This window comes from Vidua macroura, chromosome 4 (genome assembly GCF_024509145.1).
Source record: "Vidua macroura isolate BioBank_ID:100142 chromosome 4, ASM2450914v1, whole genome shotgun sequence".
NCBI lineage: Eukaryota > Metazoa > Chordata > Aves > Passeriformes > Viduidae > Vidua > Vidua macroura.
Window position 1 is genome coordinate 21809299 of NC_071574.1, and position 19671 is coordinate 21828969.

Sequence of the window (19671 nt, forward strand, 5' to 3'; positions counted from 1 at the left end):
TTTTTAGGGAACCATGGTCATTGGAAAACCATCCTACTTCTGGAAGTTACCTATCCTGCATAGTTAGTGCATGAAGGCCTTCAAGAAACAAAAGGCTGTTACAATTACTCACTTAGAAGTTTTCAGTCCATTTACCTTTTTTTTTTCCAATAGGGTGGAGTGAATGGCTTGACTGGAGAACTGGAATTTGCAGAAAATGGGGGGAATCCCAATGTGCATTTTGAAATTTTGGGGACAAACTATGGAGAAGATCTTGGCAGAGGCATCCGCAAGGTGAGGCTACATATATTCAAACAAGAGATTACTGATTTTTTTCAAAACATTTCTTGTGTTCCATGTTAATAGAAAAACATTCCATGGCAGATAACATTGTGTTCTGTATCATTAAAGGAGTAAGACATAGGAGAAAAGCTTTGAATTTTGAGGTACTCATCTATTTCATTATTTCAAATAGGTCTTGGAGCAGGTTGTGTTAATCAAGATACCATACAGCTGAATGTGTTAAGCTGCTGATGGACTCTCCCAAAAGACCAGTGAAAGCTGTTGTTTTTTAACCCTTACAACCCCTGTACAAAATAGCAAATCTTACATTGAATTGTCTAGAGCATCCATATTGGTCCCTGATACTTGGTCAAAGTGGGATGCTTCACCTGCTATATGATTAAAATTCATAGCTATGAGAAGATAAATTCTCTTGTAGAATAGATAAAATTTCTATAGTCCCTTCATGAAATAAATACATGGTGTTTTAATAGGAGTTAACTTTTACAGAATAAATTAATGTTATGTATTCAGCTGCCAGACACAGTCCAAAGACTTGGACTTGGATTGCTAGAGGGAATGGCATATATGTCCAGCAGAATGACTCTTTTTTGGTGTTTGAGTTTTGGCAGTTTAAAACTAAATTTAAGTCCTGTGTAACAAATGGTGGAAACATGTCTCTATTTGCAATGAATATCCTCAACTTTGAACAACTGCTCATCTGGTATGGCAAAAATCATATGGCACTTCACCGGTAAAAAAAAATACTCATAGGCTTTTCCAGGAGCAACTCTCCTTCAAAGACAGACTTCCTGAAAAATACCATGACCTCTTCATGTAGTGTATCACGTAATACTGGGTTTTGAATAGGAAGAACATGAAGTGATTGAAAGGAAATGAGAAAGTTTTCTTAATAAATGTAAACTGGGTCCATGTGTCAGTGTCACTTCATGATGAAGTGCATCATTTGTCTGCATACCTTCTGGAGCAACAGATAAGTACTCTAAAGGAAGGAAGAGATAAATAAGAAGTCTAAAGTGTCTAAAAACTGAACTTTCTCCTCCACTCTTCATTGGAATTTTTATTCTGTTTGTGCTCTTTCATCTCTTATCAATACCCTCATGTACACCTGGGCCTGTAGTTAAGTCACCTTGAGCAGAGGTCCTGACAGATGCTTCAGAAACTAGACAGAGCTGGATCTGATTGATATCTGGAGGTACCTTACAGAGAGTCTTTGGAGACCAGCATGTTGGATAAGTCTTTATTCCCTTACATTTAAATTCTATCTGTTTCAACATATTTTGATTTATTTTCCATGCTATGCACTAAGGAGCTATTTATTCTTTAGAGCTGCCTTCCTAAAACAAATCTGTCTCTTCATTTAATTTATTTGGTTGACTTTGACTGGGTTTTTTTTTTACTTCAGTCCTGTCTGAGTGAATGCCGCCACTTAGTGAAGCACTAAGTGGTGTTCTTTCATTCCCAAAAAGATAGAAAAGAAAGAGAGACTCACAGAAAGATCTTGGAAATATAGAAGTAAAAAAAAAAAAAAAACTTCCTGGCTATTCTAACTCTTTTTTGATGGTGTATTTTAGAATTGTACTATTAATTTAAGCTATGGTAGAGTTTGATTTTAAAACAGATATTAATGACTGTGGGCACACCTAACTTGTGTAAAACAGTGGGGTAATGCAAACAGGCTTTTTGAACCTTCCTTGTTTACTCTTTATGATAGTTCAAGAGCAAAGAGAAATTCACTGTCTTTGGAGGGAAATGGATTTGAAGTTGGTCAAAGAGAATAAAGCTTTGCTCAAAATATAATTAGATGATTAAACTTAGCATCATACAGTCCTGTTGAGGAGAAAAGCAAAGTTTGAAATTAAGATACTAAAAATATATGAGGTTTTTACATTTGCCAAGATGAGCATTTAAAATTAAATATAGATATTACAAGAAAATTTTCCTGTTGAAAAAGATAGTAAATGCTTCCCCATAGAGTTTTGCGATGCACTGCAGCTGGTTAAAAAGAAGAAATGGTCTAGAGCAGAGCAGATCAAAACTGTTTCAATTTTTTTTCCTAAACAGCACTCAATAATCCAGAGAAACCTTTAAAAAGAGGTGTACAGAAAAAAAAAATCCTTAGAAAGAAATTTCTGTATATATTGTGAGAATGTGATAGTTGTTCTCAGAAGTTTCTTGTAAAAAAATTACAATAATTATTTCAAATTTTTGCAAAAAAAAATTGAATAGGAAAAAAATTAACATTTATATGGTATTTCTAGTCAATGTCACAGTTAAAAAAAAAGGTAGGATTCTTAAAACAATTGCTTCAGAGACAGAGAAGAAAATTTTTAGGGGGTTTTACTATTTGACAAAAATTTAGATCTTTTATCTTGGATTAGGATTTACTTTACAGTGTATGAACTACTAGTGTTGGAAGCAAATCACAATAATTACAGGAGTCAGATATATTTTTGTTAACTGCACTAATTAAAGTACACTTCAGATTTTCATGTATTTAGTGATCTGACTGCAGAACTACCTAAGTAATTTTATTTCTCAACTCTAGTAGAAGCAGCTGCAATTAGCAGACTGACTGAAATTTCTAAGCTAATGCATCTTCCCTAATCAACATATTTTCAAGTACTTTTATAGGAGATAATGAAGGGCAAAATCATTACAAAAGGCCCATTGAAGTCATTGGGACCAGAGATTCCCATCAAGTGAATTGTGTAAAGAATTGCTCTTTTGTTTTCCTGAGGAACAGTCAATTGATTTTAATAAAGCAAGTAAGATTTTAAAACACACTTGAATTTCTCAAGGGTCCAAATTCTGCTTGAAATCTGTTCTCCTTGGATTCTGGAGTAATTTATACTTCTGCAAAGTTCACTTATATTCATCAGTGATTATTCTCAGGACTCAAAAAAAGCAAATAATTTAGGATGCACCAAGAATTCATGATTATGTTTAGTTTATTTGGTCAAATTAGGCCATGTATCTAGGAAAAACTATGTTCACATCCCCTCCTGCAGCTTTCATGGGCTACTGTCATACCTGAAAAGCAGTGGAAGAATCCATGTGAAAGGTCATTGTGCTGGGCTCCGTCACCTAGCGACAAGTTAGCAAATCCTGGAGTGGGATTTGCCTGAAACAGCAATTTTGTACCCTCATGACTGTAAATGTTATCCATCACCTTGCAGACCACAGATCAGTTAGCCTGCACTTTTTGCCAGAGCCAGGTACTTGGAGTAATGCACTCAGATTGCTGCCAGGTAGTGGTTTTATTGACACCGTTGGTATTACAACCCCAAAGGAACTGAAGAAAACTCTCATTTTTACACATCATGCTGTGGCTTGCATTTGTGCAGATGTAGTTATATTCAGTGGGACACATGGGTGTATTTCTGACATTTCTCTGTTGGCATTTGTCTGTTGGTATTTGACATTTGTGTATGTATTCTTTGACATTTAAATTTCAGTGCAATACTTTTATCTATACTACTGAAATAAAAGCTGCCATTCCCGTGAATAACCATCCAATAAGCAAACTAACAAAAGGAAGTTGATAGCTCTGAGTACTGTCTTACATCTTAGTGGTGTAGAAAACAACACTGCAGAAATAAAGTGCTTTTCATGTTTCTTACTGTGCTCCTTGTAATTCAGAATGGGCTCATCTTCAAAGGCTCTGTTCAACATTTGAAGTTTAGAGGACTTTCTTTCTGTTCCCACACTGGTTTTCTTACCAGGTGGGCATTTGAAGATCATGATGTGTTTTGCTCTACCTCCCTATCCATATTAGCATACGCCCACCTCCTGTATGTTTCTCTTCTCTTCTGGAGATGTTTTAGGTTATTTCCTCCCAGTGAGGGAGCAAGATGATGTACCAGGCTCTTCCATCAATTCCTGTCTGCATGTCCATGTCAGTGGTTTCCTTTGCATTCAGGACAGCTAGAGGTGCCTTGGAGGAAGGATAGAGCTGTGAGCATGCAGGAAAACAGGTAGCCTTGGTGGGGTACCAGGGTAACCCAGGACACTTTGAGCTGTCTGCATTTGTCCATTAGGATTGTAGGGTTCAGTCCTAAATAATTTTGATTTGATTGTCTTAAGGAGGAAATGCTATCCAAGGGAGATCTGCGGTGCCAAGCATTTCGAGTGAAAGGGATTGAAACCTGTCTAACAAGTTCTACATTGTTCCTCTATGCTTCTGCCAGTGCAAGTGGCACTGGCCTTCCCTGTGGAGTCAATGCATGCAGGTGTTCATTTCACAGGCTATTAAGGGTTAACACTTCGTAGTTGTGCTATTTGTTCAGAGATGGGAAAGCTGGTTTGCATTTTTTCATTCTATTAAAATAATTGCTATTTCCACTTCATCTGAAAACACTTGTTGGTCACAGTAGTGGTATTTCTTTCTAATACGCTATATTTTTTTTTCTTACACTTGTATCACAGAGCAATGTTCCAAGCATATATTTCGATCTTCAGGATGTTGATTTCTATTCTTATAAAGTTAAAACTTATTTTCTGCATCCATTATTGCATATTCTGTTTTGTGCCCTTAGGCAGAAAGAGCAGTTATACAGCTCTGCCAACACTTACTAACTAACCCTATAACCAAGAGCTTCATACCAATACTTCATAACCAATATGAAGTATTTCCTTCTCAGTTAGCTTCTTGGTAAGCTACTTGAGGTAAATAATGGGCTCACCTGGTCTCTTTGTGAGCAAGATCAAGGTAGAGCTGTGTAATGACTTTAAAAATATATTTGTACCAGCACCTGGTGCTTTAAGCTGTGACTTGTGCAGATGTTTCTAAACGTTGACATGCAATTTATGATGTGACTGAAAGATATCCTTGTGATTTAGAGGCACTACTGATGGTGTATTTTCTAGTGAGTTGAAATAAAAGTTTCTGTGTCTGAATGCTTTGGCTCTAGTATTGATGGAGAAGGTGGACCTGGCACAGTACCACCATGATAGTCTTTCTAAAGCAACTTTAAATACTTAATCACCCTTCTAGAAATGAACTCAGCTACTTAATACTAAAGATAAATAGGTAATTAAATATGTTGGTGAGCCAAGATTGGCTGTTCTGGTTCAGCACAGAACTTAAATTTTGCTGTAAGCCTGCTGAAGAGTAGCATTTCCTCCCTTCATTTAATGCTATGCAGTAAATTGATTAAGACACAGTGACTGATTCTTTACTTTCTGGTAGCTTCTGTAAATCTTTTGTCAAATCTCAGTGAAATTTAATTTGGCTGCAAAGAGTTGGGGATTTGATTGCCATCGCAGTGAAACTAGATTTAATAGAGAACTGTGTTTTACTTGGAAGTGTACTTCTGCATAGATTAAAAGCTGAACCAAATGCATATTTGAGTGTAACAGAAAAAGAAATTAAAGTATCTATCCATAATTGTATTTTTTAATTCAAAAAAATTTAAAGGTCTTAAAAAATATTTCCTTTCTGCTTTTGAATGGAGCATTTTTTTTTTAAATCTGGGGACGCAGGAGAGGCAGACTAACTCAGTGTAATCAGTAGTGTACCATTTGGAGAATTTATCAGCTTTTGGACTCTCTGATTCAGATGGGGGGGATGAAATCTAATTTTTGGTACTGGTTTGTTCAGCTGCCTGCCCTGACCCTGGGATATTTGGATGAGTATTTCATTACTTGTAATAAGTGCAAAGTAAAGAAGCCAGAGATGGATTTGGTGGATGCTGCCCCAGGAACAGAGAAGACAAAGGTTCAAGTCATCCTTCTGATAAATGCAGGGCAGAGTTGCTACAACTCAACCCATTCCACGTGAATTATTCACCTGTGGAGCAAAACATTCACCAAGAATCTGTAAGAACCAGGATCAAAATGACCCAGAAGTCAAACTCCAAACAAATACCCACAAACCCAAGGCAAGCAGAGTGCACTGTACAGGTGTTGTCCCACCTATTTCTTCTTACCAGAACAGTCAGCCATGTCTGCTGAGCTCCAATATGTTTAGTGTGTTGTAAAAAAGAGAAACTATTTTAGGCTGTAATACTAATGGATGTTCAGATTCCCCGGTCTAGAACAATAAGTATAAGTGCTCTGTGAAAATTCTACTAAAATAATTAAGATCTGGGTTTATCCAGTTTCCAGGTCACAGGTTGGATGGCCCTTAACAGTGACTTACAGAGCTATAGATGATTTTGAAAAAAAAAAAGAGCCTTTCAAGTCTCTGAATAACTGCAGCACTCTGGAGTGAAGAGGGGCATGTTCCTGCATTGGGAGCAGTGTGGGGAGAAAGGGAAAATGCAGGATGGAAGAAGGGGAGAATGTGACGGAACCCTGTGGAGAAGCATTAATGTCAAGCAGAAATTCCCCTTGAGACCTTGGTGCTCTGTAGTATTTCTCTTCACAGTTTTGGCAGGGATGGGCTCGTCTCTCTTTTGCTCAGAATATCCAGTCCTGTCAAAACTGATAAGAATGTTCTTACTGAAAAATATTTTCAGTGCATTGGGAACTGCCTATTTTGACTGATTGCTTTCATCAGAGAGAGACAAATCTTTTTTATGCTCCTTAAATTATATAGTTTCATGCATTTTATTCATTTCTGTTCATCTGGAAAGGAGGTTATATTTTACCCATCTCCTGCAGAAAATATAGTTGTCTTGACAGCAAAGAACAGGAGAAATATTTTCCACTTTCAAACTGTGCTTTTTATTTCCTTTCATATCTTGTTATGACAATGGAAACTTGAGAAAGATCAGTCAAAAATTAATAATAATTTAAAAAAAGCTGGGAACAGCAACTCCTGTTGTCTGTTGATGCTGCTAGGCAAGTGCCTAACCACAGAGGCTACTGTGTGATTATTCTGTGCTTCAAAATGGGCATAAGAGTAAAGAATGACACAGAACTTGAGTCATTTTTGCAGCAGAGTTTCTTTTTTTGTCCTGGAAAATTTTGAATAGCAGAAATTTTGTGGTGGGATGTTAATATCAAGATTGGAAAAAAAAATGGATTTTCACATTGGTCAGATTTATGTAGCATGTAAAACTTGATTTGGATCCATTAAATATTTTTCCTTCATTTTGGATTCCTCTTTTCCTCTTGAACTGCTCACAGTCAACCAGGCCAAGGGGTTAGATCACTTTTGTTTTTCTGAACTTGATATTGGCAGAACCTTTTACAGTTTTCAGTATGACTGGTTGGGCCACTTTTGAAATACCTTTACTATGGTTATATGGCTTTTTCTTCTGGTTGAGTAGCTGTGAAAGCGTCCCAGTAAACATGGATCTGCAGAACTGGCTGGCAAGTTGTGAATTTTTATCCTCAAACGCTTCCGCTGAGCAAATTAGCTTTGTAACTCTCTTCAGAGATCTGAAGTGCTTGGAAACTTTCAAGTGCTTCAAAAATGACATTTTGAATAATGTTGGAAGGAACTGTGTATTATTTAAGAATGGACTTAATGCTTCATTGACCTCTAAGGCAGTAATGCTTCTATGTGATTTTGGAAATCCCATTAGGGACTTCTCGTCACCTTTAAGAGAATACTCAGTCGGTGCTGCTTCAAAAATGTGGCTCATCATCCTTGAAATTAATAGAATAAAACACTTAGCTCGACTTGGAATTACTTGTTTTAAGGTGAACACTCTCAATGAATTATAGGTTATTTTCAGAATTAAAGTTTTTAATGCTTGTCTTTTGCTCTTTAGAGCTGCTTTGTTTTCAATCAAGGCTATCATCTGATGAAAATGACTTCATTTCTCAAATGCTTCTAACTGGAACAAACATATATTTTCCAGGAGTAGGAAAAAGTAATGTGTATTTAACCCTCCATTAATCCAAAAGAATGAGGGTGTTGTAGCTAATTTGTCATGTGAAGAGGGAGATAATAGCTATATCTCTAGTAAATTATATATTCCACCCAAATTTGTATGCAATTTGGATATCCTAGTCAAAAATTCCTAATAATTGGGAAACCATGCAGACAGGAGAGGGGAATGTTAAAAAACTGAACAGTTTCTTTTAACAGGAGGCATGAAGTAATGATAGTATGAAATGGGTCATTAAATTTTGGCTTTTGAGGGTGGTGAAGAGCTCAGTTCTAAGAATTAAGGGCTCAGTACACACCATTGGGAGGGCTGATATGTATCTGTGGGTTATAAGCCAGATCTTAATCCATAATGTGTGAAAGTAGATCTGCACAGATTTAGAATAATAAAATTTTCGAGGCTGGGGAAGACCTTTAAGACCATTGAGTCCAACGCCAAGCCTACCACCAATTCCTGTCTCCAAGCAGTGCCATATATACACACTTTTTGAACACTTCCAGAAATGGTGGCTCCACCACTTTCCTGGGCAGCCTGTTCCAGTGCTTTACCATCCTTTCAGTGAAGAACCCTCCATCTTACTGTGGCCTCCTCTCAGGCAGTCGTAGAGAGGGATGAAGTCTCCCCTCAGCCTCCTTTTCTCCAGGCTGAACATCCCCAGCTCCCTAAGTCATAACACTTGTACTCCAGACCCATCACCAGATTTGTTGCCCTTCTCTGGACCTGCTCCAGCACCTCAATGTCTTTCTTGTAAGGAGAGGCCAAAACTGAACCCGGTACATGAGGTGTGGCCTCAGTAGCTCTGAGTAGAGAGGGGAGGATCACTGCTCTGGTCCTGCTGGCCACAGTTGCTGAGAAATGCCAGGATGCCATTGGCCTTACTGGCCACCTGGGCCATTTTACAGGATTTGAATTTGATAAATTGTCTTTTTCTTAAAGAACCACAAGCCAAGGCTGACACAATTATATGGCCTGCTGCATTTTGCCAACCATATCCCACGATAATATATCATAGAATTGTACAACAGTCTAGGCTGGACTTCAAAGATTATCTCATTCAACCTTTCAATAAATTGTTTCTAACTTGCATGTTTTTTGGAGGGCTTCTGCTTGAAGGCTGTGTGGTCTTGTAGACTGATAAGTAGGATGGGCCCCTGTAATACATCTGAAAGGCCTGGAATGCTCATATTAATCACAACTTTGCTGGTACAAGTTTAAAGTATATTTTTTGCAGCAAGATCTCTTTGTTCCAAGTTAGTCTATTACCAGGAAAACATCAAAATGTGTATTTTTAGGCACTGACTATTTCTGCGTATCAGAGACAAAAGTTGATTTGGTTTTTGTTTGCTTGTTTTCGGGTTTCTGTGGTGGAGATATCTTTGTGTGTGTGTGTGTTTGGTTTTGGGGGATGTTTTTTTGTTGGGATTGTTTGTTTGTTTGGGAGTTTTGTTTTGTTTTCTGTGTTTGTTTCTTTTGTTGAAAGACTGTATTTCATTAAGCATGATGCTGAATGAGAATTTGTTGACAGCAGTAGGCACTATTTCCTGCAGTGGGGTAAGCAACCCTGGTAAGCCCAACAACCTTTGCCTCTGTGGCCTTAAAATATTCAGTGATCTTTTCTGTTGAAGGAGGGAGAATCCAAACACAGACATTTAATCCCGTTAATCCTCCCCATGCAGATTGTGGGATCTAGAGGAGCTGGACAGGTCATAAGCTGATTGGGAAATGACAATTGTAGATTTCCACTGAAAACACCCACTATATATCTATTTTTTATGTATGTGTGGATGTAATATCTACCACCCTCAGCCTTCAGAGCTGTGGGAGTGTATTTACAGCTGGCACAAAGGTGAAAACTTCCATGAAGCTGCTAAAGGCTCCCAAATTCATCCCAAGGATGTAGACATCTATAGGCAAGAGTCAGAAATTGTTATGTTAGCAAAGAGTCAAGGGTCAGCTGTCTCCTAATGACAGCAGGTGCTGCCCACCAGGAAGGACAGCTTGAGTTGGTGGGGAGTATCATCTTTGGGCTGGACCAGAAAATACATGTGGGTACAATGGTTGCTAAAGAACAGGAGGAGGAAGGGCACATCAGAGAGTGGAAATTGCATTCCAGTGTGGATAGCAAAACACAATTGGAAGTACAGTAGATCTTTGTTCGTTGTGGTGTTTTTAAGACCAGTAAGAAATAAATGGTGACATTTGAGAAGACAAAGAGAACCACCCCCGTGGCTTCCATTGGGATTCTGTATCATGTTTATAATGTACTATAATTTCCCACTACATAGCTCATATATTTCAAAATGTGGCAGTTTACTATGCATAAATTCATTTGTAAAGTTGTCCTAGTTTAGGGCAAAATTTGGGAGAAGACCTCTGGAAGGAGCCCCCCAAAAGCAAACCCCCCACGGCCCCTCCCCCGCCTGGTTCGGGAAGGATTTCCTCAGAGAGAAATGGAAAAAAACCTGTTTATTTAACAAGCAAAAACACTCCCCAATACAAAAAAAAAAAAAAGTCAACACCACATGACAAAACCCTTTTACTGTTCTGAAGAGATGACAAATTCAGAAAGTCTCTCCTGGGAGTGGTCATCCAGCTGTCAGTCTCCGGCGCTGGGGATGGCTGCTGCAGGTCACAAAATGCAGACTCTTGGTGTTTCTTGATGTTTCCCAGGTCCAGAGCAGGTTCAGATGATATTCAGGGAAAGGGAAGGGAAAAAGAAACAGTCCAGGGTAAAAATTGGACTGCCTAGCTAAACTAACTAATAAGCAAAAGCAAGCAAGCAAGCCAAGCCAGCCAAGCCTCTCCTAGACACAGACCATGGGGGGAGGTGAGCCGGCTGATAACAAGACAAAACAATCCTTCACTTTCAGAGTCAGTCCTGAAGGCACAGAACATAATATCAGGCATAAACAGAATGCACAATTTGGGATAAAAACACCATACCGTCACCCTAGGACAAAAGTACAAGTTTGCAGTGAAGTCTTATCTGCTAAAAGAACTTCAGAAGCAGAAGTGACATGTCATTTTGTCTCAATATTGCATTTATGGCAATGATGAGATGTGTTTCCCGCCAAAGTGGTTATAGCTGTATCCTGCAATTAAAAGAATCATAAAAGTGATTTCCAGAGATAAAAAGTTACCTGTGTGTAATTGTTTAGGGACACCTCTTTGTACCTTTTGAGATCTTTGCAAATAATAAAAAAATTAGGATGGTGAAGCTTTCAATGATTTCATAATATTTATAGTTCCTTCATAGTGTTGGAAGGTTTTTATGATTCAGCCTTAAAATTACAGTGCTCAGATTTTTCCTGTTCTAAAGTTATGATATAATGCCTTAATCAAAGGGTAAGTTACTGTAGAATTTAATAATAAATGTTCTTGTCATGGTGTACTCCTGCTTTAAAATGCGCAGCAGGAGTAATAGAAAAAGTGAAATGGATGAAGTCTCAAATACTTTACATTTTAATTTTGATAAACAGAATTAATTTCATTTGATAGAACCACTTAAAAAAAAATTAAAGTTTTTGAGGAAATTGTATGCACTAGCAAGGCTTTGAAACTCTTTAGGCTGGAAGCAAATGGGGATAAACATGTTTTAAGGAATTAAGAAAACTATGTTTGGCACTTGTGGCAGATATCAGTTAGAAAATAGTCTCATCATTATTCCAACAATACTTCTCTCCAGTTCTCAAAACCTATGAAAAATATTACAAACATTTCTTCCTGATGTGTAGCAGTGGAAACAATATCTTTCTTGTGTAAACATAAAAGGACAGAATAGGATAAATTGCAAGTGTTCTGTTGAAATTTGAGATCAAATTAATTTAGTTCATATATATAAACCTTTTTACTTGGTTTAGAAAAATGCAACATAATATATCAAAATTTATACATAGGATTAAAAAAAAAAAAGACCCAAACATTTCAGTTGATATCATTTCAGTCTAAGCTAGAAGCTTTAACATATTTTCCTGATCAGTGCTCAGCCAGTCTGCTCCTGAACCTCATCACAATGTTCTTATTCTGAAATGCTAATTTTGATTTTAGTGTTTTATTTGTTTGTTTTAAACACACTTTTATAATAAATAATGTACTTGGAGCTCATAAAAATCTGATTTAAAGTCTGCATTCTAATGGAGTGCCTTAGTAATGAGCCATAAGTGTTTTATATGAATATTTTAATGCAACATTCAGTTTCTCTGCACTTCTACTGATTTTGCATTATAATTTGATTGTATTTGAAAATAATAAATTTTATTTTAAAGCCTTCATGCTACTTTTGCATCAGTTTGGCTCTAGAAGGTTTCAGTGTTCTAAATGTTAGTATTGTGAATTATATCTCAGGTACTCTTAGCTCTCCAAATTTATTAACTACTCGTAAAATGTGTGATTTCTCCATTGAATGTGCACATCTGAGATCCCATTAATAAGTTTATTTTAGGCTGTATATTATATTACTTAAGACAAATATTTGTCCTAAATATAAAGTAAGAAAATAAGTATTTTAATTATGATCTAGTTAAATAGCATAAATCCATTATTAAGCCACTCCTACCACTCACTGGAACAGTGCCAATTAATGCATTTTTTTCAAAATATCTGTTAACTACCAAAAGGGAATATCAGTTCCACTCCTGCCACAGTGGTTAAACAACATTATAAACTGTTTTCCTATCTTGCCTTGCAATCCCTGGACCAGCCATCCAGGCCTGCTGCTGTGGGTGTGTTTCTTGCTGCTTCATTCCATTTATTTTCCACAAATTACAAGTTCTGCTTCTGACTCTGGAGCCTGCTTTTCTTGCAAAGTGCATCACAAGTGATGTTTCCTTAGCAAAGAATAAAGTCTGAGAATTGTATGCTTTGCTGCAGGGATGTAGGCAATGCCTTAAAAAGGATGAAAGTTCATTTGCACTCCAGAAAACCTGCTCAGAGAAAGTTACAGGAGAGGTTGTCTAAGCTTTGAATTAGAGAGAGGTTCCAGCCTAATATCAGAGCAGTTCTGTTCACAGAGATAGTAGCTAGTGCTGGGGGTCAGCGGGTATAGTTCCACAAAATTTATTCCAGAATGAGGCTACAATTTGGAAAACCAAGGCAAATGGATTTTTATGTTATCTGTGACTGTCTTTTATCAAGGGACAGATAAGGTGAACTATTTTTTCTATGATGGTAATGATATATAGAAATATTTTACCCAAATCTCAGTCCACAGAACTTGGATTGCCAGCATGTTCAGTTGCTAGCAGAAAGATTTTGAAGGACAGATTTTAGGTCAGTATAGACTAAGGTAAATTGCATTTCCACAGTATCTATATGGTCATAAATTGCCTCTCCAAATATGTTTGAAAGACTAGAATAATTCACAGCTTGTTTGGTCTCCAGTTAAGTCTCGGTGAGTCTCTTGATGCACTTGATTCTGGATAGCTGAATTGATTTCTCTGTTTGGCCTTGGGGCTTGCTGTACACAGAACAGTATGTGAAAGTTATTGTCCTCTCTACTAACCTTACTGCTGAAGACCTTACACCCTGCTTGCTTTTAGCTTTGCTACTTATTGTGTCTGCAGGAAAGCAAGAATGACAAGATCAACTAAGTGATGGATATCTTCCCACATGAGAATATAATCTTTATGTGCTCTGTGACTGTAGGCCCCCAACAGATTGCCTTAAACAAGGACTGGTGCACTGAATACAAATGCTTTTGGCATCTGTACATACTGAAGCCTTTCTGTTCAGTCTGAAAGGGAGTGAATTTAACACCAAGCTGATTTTATGGTGGATATTTTTGTGCTGCTTTTACAATAAGAGTGTCAGGGTGTGGGTGTATCTATGTGGTGTGATGGCAGACATGTTAGGAAGTGTAAATACCAAATTCTGATGAACTTTTTCTGATAGTGGACCTCATCCCCCTTTCTCTAATGTGCTTGGTATGTAACGTGATACTCCATATTTATTACAGATAAATTCCTCCACATTTTTTGTTTGGTTCCCATTATATAGATTCCTTCTCAGCTCTTTTCTAGCAGGTTTGTAACATCTAAATTGTCAGTCATTCCATTAGTCATTAGAAGCTGCTTTCTAGTTTGTTGTGACACTCTAGCATATTGAGACAAATTATTTCTGCAAGAGGAAATTAAAACATCAATGAAGAAAATATCAATAAGAGAATGTTATAATACCTTGTTAAAGAAATGTTTGTCCTCATCATTATTTTATTTCATGTCTTCTTATTAATTCCATTTGCCTTAGAAATTGAGAAAAAGCCTGTATAAAAGCATCTGGTCTAGTTAAATTCACTTTCAGAAAGAGGTTCCAACTGTTTTAAACCTCCAATGACTACAGATAAAAGGAATTGTATGTCTCTCTCCCTCTTTTTCCCTCTCTTCTCCATACCGTTTGAATGATGACTTGAAAATTGCAAAGAAAATAATACTTAGCCATGTGTCAGATCGGATAGGTTTTGTGTGTGATCGCTCTTAAATTCTGTTGAACGTAAACCCCAAAGTCTTTCTTTAGACAACAAAAAATTTTCCTCTGGACTACATCTATCCACTGAAAGGCTGTGAAGAAGAGAAAGGTGCTGGCTTTTTGCCAGCTGTATTTTTTGAACTTTGTGGATACCAGTAGCTGTGCAAGAGGCCATGAACTTGAAGATATTGCAGTCATTTGGAGACCAAAAATAATAGACTTAAGGCATATTTTAATTGCAGGGTTTGGAATAGGACAATTTAGGCTTCACAAGCCAAGAGTCTTGAGATAACCTTGAGCAAAAAAATGGGTATACTCACTTCCTTAAAAAAAAAAAAATCTCTCATCCTGAACAGCACAGTACAGCTGCTTATCTCTAACAACATCTTTAAGACTTAGTAACAAAAAAAGCCTCTAACTTGCCATTTTGGGGTTTGAGAAATAGAAAGTATGGGATAGAGCTAAGTGGTAAAGTACTCACATTCTTGAGATGTCAGTTAAAACTGAAAATAAAGCTTACACACTGCTATGAAAGTGTTTCATAGTAGAAGGCAGGTATAATATTCTGCTTTGAAAAATCTGCTTGAAAAAGAGAAAAAAAAAAACTTCATAAGGAGTCACAGTTTTATCCACAATCTTTCTATTTTTTTCCAAACACTACAGTACACTTACTCAAGGGTGGGAGGGTGTTAATTAAAAATAATACAGCATCAGCTGAATGCTCCACAGAATTTAAAATTAAATGTCTGCAGAGATTATTTGTTATTATGCTTGCTATAAAGGTATATGGCTCTTGAATTGGATCTTCTAATAATTTGAGATATGTCACTGCCCTCTCTTGGTGAGAGTTAAAACTGGCCTTTTTCACAAACTTTAACTAAAGAGCAAAAAGGATTTTTCCTTTGTTCTAAGTGTTTTTTTGCCAGGAAATCATAGCAAGTTGGATATGATGGATTAATAATTGTCCATGAAGTTGTGATGGCTGTGCTATTTATTTCAGTCTGTTTCTGTGAGTGATCTTATTGGTTTGGTCTATGATGTGTGGTCATATGTGTTTAGAAACATTTATTTAAGTCTTCAACCTTGTAAAAACATTGTGACAATATATTATTTTCCATAATTGCATACAAATATTTAAAAATATTTGTTAAAAATATTTAAACAAAGTCTCTGTCTTGTGAACAGTGACAAAGCTAATGACATTTTAACTTCTTGGTGGAAAAATTGCCTAGTCACTATTTTATTAAAACCTGTCAGTTTTAGGCAGCTAATTCAGGGGCATGTGTTAACAAGTAATCTTCATCTAACACATGCAGACAGGATGTACTGCCCTTAAAGGCGGTACCAAACATCAGAAGATACCTGGAAATATTCATTAGCTAATTTCAGCTATTTTCTTTCAAAGCTTATAAAAATTTTCCTCCTCCAAAACTCTGTGAAAGGAGGATATAGATTTGCAAGCTCCCCAAGTTACCTCTGAGTTGATCCCTGATATTTGGGAGAACTGAGAAGTCATACATGGAGCCATAAACCATGACTGATTTTTTTAATCATGTGCTATTTTGAACAGTTTTGTGAAACACCTCACAAAAACATGAGGTTTGATTTCCATGCCGTGATTAAATCTGATTAAGTTAAATCAGAGAGTGTAGTTAAACTTCAGTCAATCCTGTGTTTTACTTCAAAGTAATCAAACAAATTCTTCAATGATAGCATTATTGGTTCAGGAAGGCTGGGAGTTTATACTGCAGGAGGGACTATAATTTAGAAATGACACATATTTTGTATGTATAACTTGAAACTCCCAAAGGGATCTTTTTGATGAGTTATGTTTCGTTGTATATTTCAGGATGTCTATATTATAGCAATATTTACAAAGGAGTGAATGGCAAAAATTATACCTATAAGTCTTGTCTTTTTGACAATGTGTTTCTTCAAGCCAAAGAAATGAAAACAGAAATGTGGTACACGTCCAGAGCCACAGAAGCAGTTCAGCATCTGTTGTGTTTTCAAAGCACAGAGATGATTCTTTGTACTGACAAATACTTAAAACACAAAAGGCTGTTATTGATAGAATTACAAAGTTAATAATCTATGTTAGGTGTTTTTATACAGAGCAATGACTTTTTCTGTACCAAATGCAAATTTGGCAAGTGCCCCTAGGTTGAAAGGATGGAGGAGTAGATGTGTCAGTGGTTAAAAGTTTGAGCTATGCCAAAAGCACTGCAACTTTCAACAAAAAGTTTGAAAGGGAGGTAAATTGTGATGGATAGGGAAGGAGAGCCTCATGATGCTCACAACAGGAAGGGAGGGATCTGCACGTTTACTGCCTGAAGTCACTATCACCCTCCAAGTAGCTTTTTGTTATTATGCAGGTTGTCTTCCAAGAAAAAATTGCTTTTTTCCTTTCCTGTCTAGCACTCAGTAGGCAGCACCATGACCTGAGTTTTTGCTCTGGGGTTTTCAGGAGCTCTGCAGATCATCCAGCCTCTTGTTTGCTGTCCTGCTTGTAATCTGCATCCATCAGTGGCCCTCTCTGAGAAACGTGTGGGGAATGGTTGGACTTTTCTGGCATGCGGCAACATCAGCAGGTTGACTCTATAATAAATGAAGGTCATTCTCTATATGAATCCTCTCGGCTTCCCAGCAGTTTAGCCAATCCATCTGTAAGGAGCCTCTGCAAATGTCACCTTGCAAACTGACTATGTACTTCAGCAGGAAATTAGAAGGAGCAAAAACAGTTCAAGAATCAGGTTGAGACAGAGTTATTAAATTTTTTGCCTGTGTCTTTACTGAAAGGGGAAACAATCATATCTCTTTCAACATAGCAAAAAAGAAGAATCATGACACATTTTAAAAATGCAATGTATTTGATGCAGCAATCTTCGTACACAGTTGTTGTGAAGTGCCTCGGGGCTGCCACACAGTTCCCTGCCTTCTTTCTTGTGTAGCTGTTATTTCAAGTCAGTCTTGTGGGATACATCCCATCCCTACTGCATTTTTGAATGAGACAGGCTCACAGCTAGCTGCAGTTCTCTACTGATAATTTCTGTATCAGTAGAAAGGTTTTAACTTAAAAGTACAAACCTGGCTGGCATTTCTCCGTTTCTCTTTGTCTGGGATTTGACTAGTCTGAGCACTCACCTCTTGGAGGTGAGTTTTAGGCTGACAGCTGCTGCAAACTAGAGACATGAGTGTGGGGCCAAGCACACAGGAGCTCAAGGTGAGTGGTAGGAAGAAGTCCTTCAATAATGTTATGGAATAACAATACATCTTTTCATTTTTAGTTTCTATCTCTGGTGATGGAACAGTAAGGATATAATTTTCATGTATCGTTGACAATGTGGGAACAAAAGAGTTTAGAGTAAAAAAGCAGTGTTTTGGGAGAAGTGTGGGCAGGGAAGGAATATGGCTACTTCCTATGCTGGCTTTCTGTGTCGTCTGTCCTTTGTTTTTGCTGTCCGAGTGTTCCACGTTCACGTGGTTAGTGTGAAATGCCAAAAGCTGGATACAGATATCTGCTCTGCTCCTCTTTACAGTTAGAAGCTCACTGTCCAGTTTTATCCATTGACTTCCTAAGAAGTTGAAAAACTAATTCTAAAGAAAAATTTATTTGTAGGTTTTTGCCACTGTCCTCAGATTTCTCGCTGCAATTCAACAAATGAAAAGAATTCCCAGCATAGTGCCTGCTTGTAATTTTTAACCATGAATATATCTTGTTAATATAGAAGCAGCTGTAGTGCCTTTAAATTGCACACTTCTTTTAAAGCACAGAGCACTAGGAAGACCTGGGGTAGCTGAGAAAGCTTTTTGGTTGAGCTCAGTTTTGAGTTCAGAGAGAAGCTCATTAATATACATGTGCCTATGCATAGATACCTATAGGTGCATGCACACGCAGCTGCTGGCCTACAGTTTTCCTATAAAGCCCTAGACCACAGAGCTCTCTGTGGGAGAATAGATTGACTGGCCTCAAGTACAGGATGTTCTGATATCCTGAATTCCCCGAAGGTGAGATGGACTTCTGACTCCAGTTCTTTCTATCTATTTCTTAAGCCCTAGTGCTTTTTCCTCCTGAAAATCATATATCTTTTGGAAATCTCTATTTCATAGGGTGCCTAAGATCTTAGAAGGGATTCTTTGCTTCAGGCCTGCAAAAGACTCATGGGTTGCTTGTGGACAGCAGCACATATTATTGGCCTTTCTTTGTTTTTATTCCTATCCTTCTCATTGAGCCCTCTTTGAATGGAAAGTCACCCCAGCTCCTCTCTTCCCAAGTGCCCATGGTAAATGCAGAGCATTGCCATCAACAGTATTTATAGCAATAATGAATACATTATGCTGAGACACTCATAAGAAATTGTGCCTGTGGTTTAACTTCTGAGATTAATGGCTTCACAGGGAGCCATTTTACCTCTAGGTTCTTCTTTTCTTCTTAACCTCCAGCAGATTTGTCCTTAGATTCTTAACTCTTAATATTCTTGTCATCAGTTTTTTTCTTCTTTTTGTCCCTCCCTAACATGATGATCGATAGACTCAGGGAAGCTATGAAATTGTATTTTCTTCTTCATCTGATAAATGAATGAATCACTCACCAGACTTTTATCACTCTAATGTAAGTGTTTAATGAGCCAAGTGACTTCGATGGGAAATGAGAAGAGGGTCACTTGCCTTTTATTTTTTGTTTAAGGCTTTGATGGAGCAGTTAATTAGAAATACCATGAGTCCTTACAACAGATTTATGAGGATGAGACGATTCTGTTTTATGCTCTTAAGTCATGGTCTGGTCCCTGGTCATGATTGGGTATCACTCAATATGCTCATTTCAATCTTGCTTTGTATTTATTCTTTTTCAGCCATGTAGTACTTCTTAATCTTTACACTTCAAACTTTATTCCTGATGTTTAAGCACTAGTAGATTTGTTAGACTGCATGCTTTATCTGTAGCATATTGGATTGGATTTTCTATTGGTTTGAGTTATTCTGTGTATAGATTCTCTTCACTGTAAACTCTGTCTTCATGTAAGCTAGGAAGAATTCTTCACACACAGATACATACATACATATATATATTTTAAATATATACTTTTTGCTGAAATGCCTGATTTCATTTTTTAAATTACAACAAGACTAAATTATTTGCAGA

At 37.2% G+C, this 19671-nt stretch overlaps 1 protein-coding gene across 2 annotated transcripts in view; it reads left to right on the forward strand.

Annotated features, from left to right (window-relative positions):
- The window catches only part of GRID2 (glutamate ionotropic receptor delta type subunit 2), a 671741-nt gene that overhangs the window by 475100 nt on the left and 176970 nt on the right, over positions 1-19671 (forward strand). For both annotated transcript variants that reach the window (XM_053976464.1, XM_053976465.1), the window contains one exon: positions 154-273. In XM_053976464.1, the coding sequence (XP_053832439.1) occupies positions 154-273 (120 nt within the window). The remainder of the gene's footprint in view (positions 1-153; positions 274-19671) is intronic.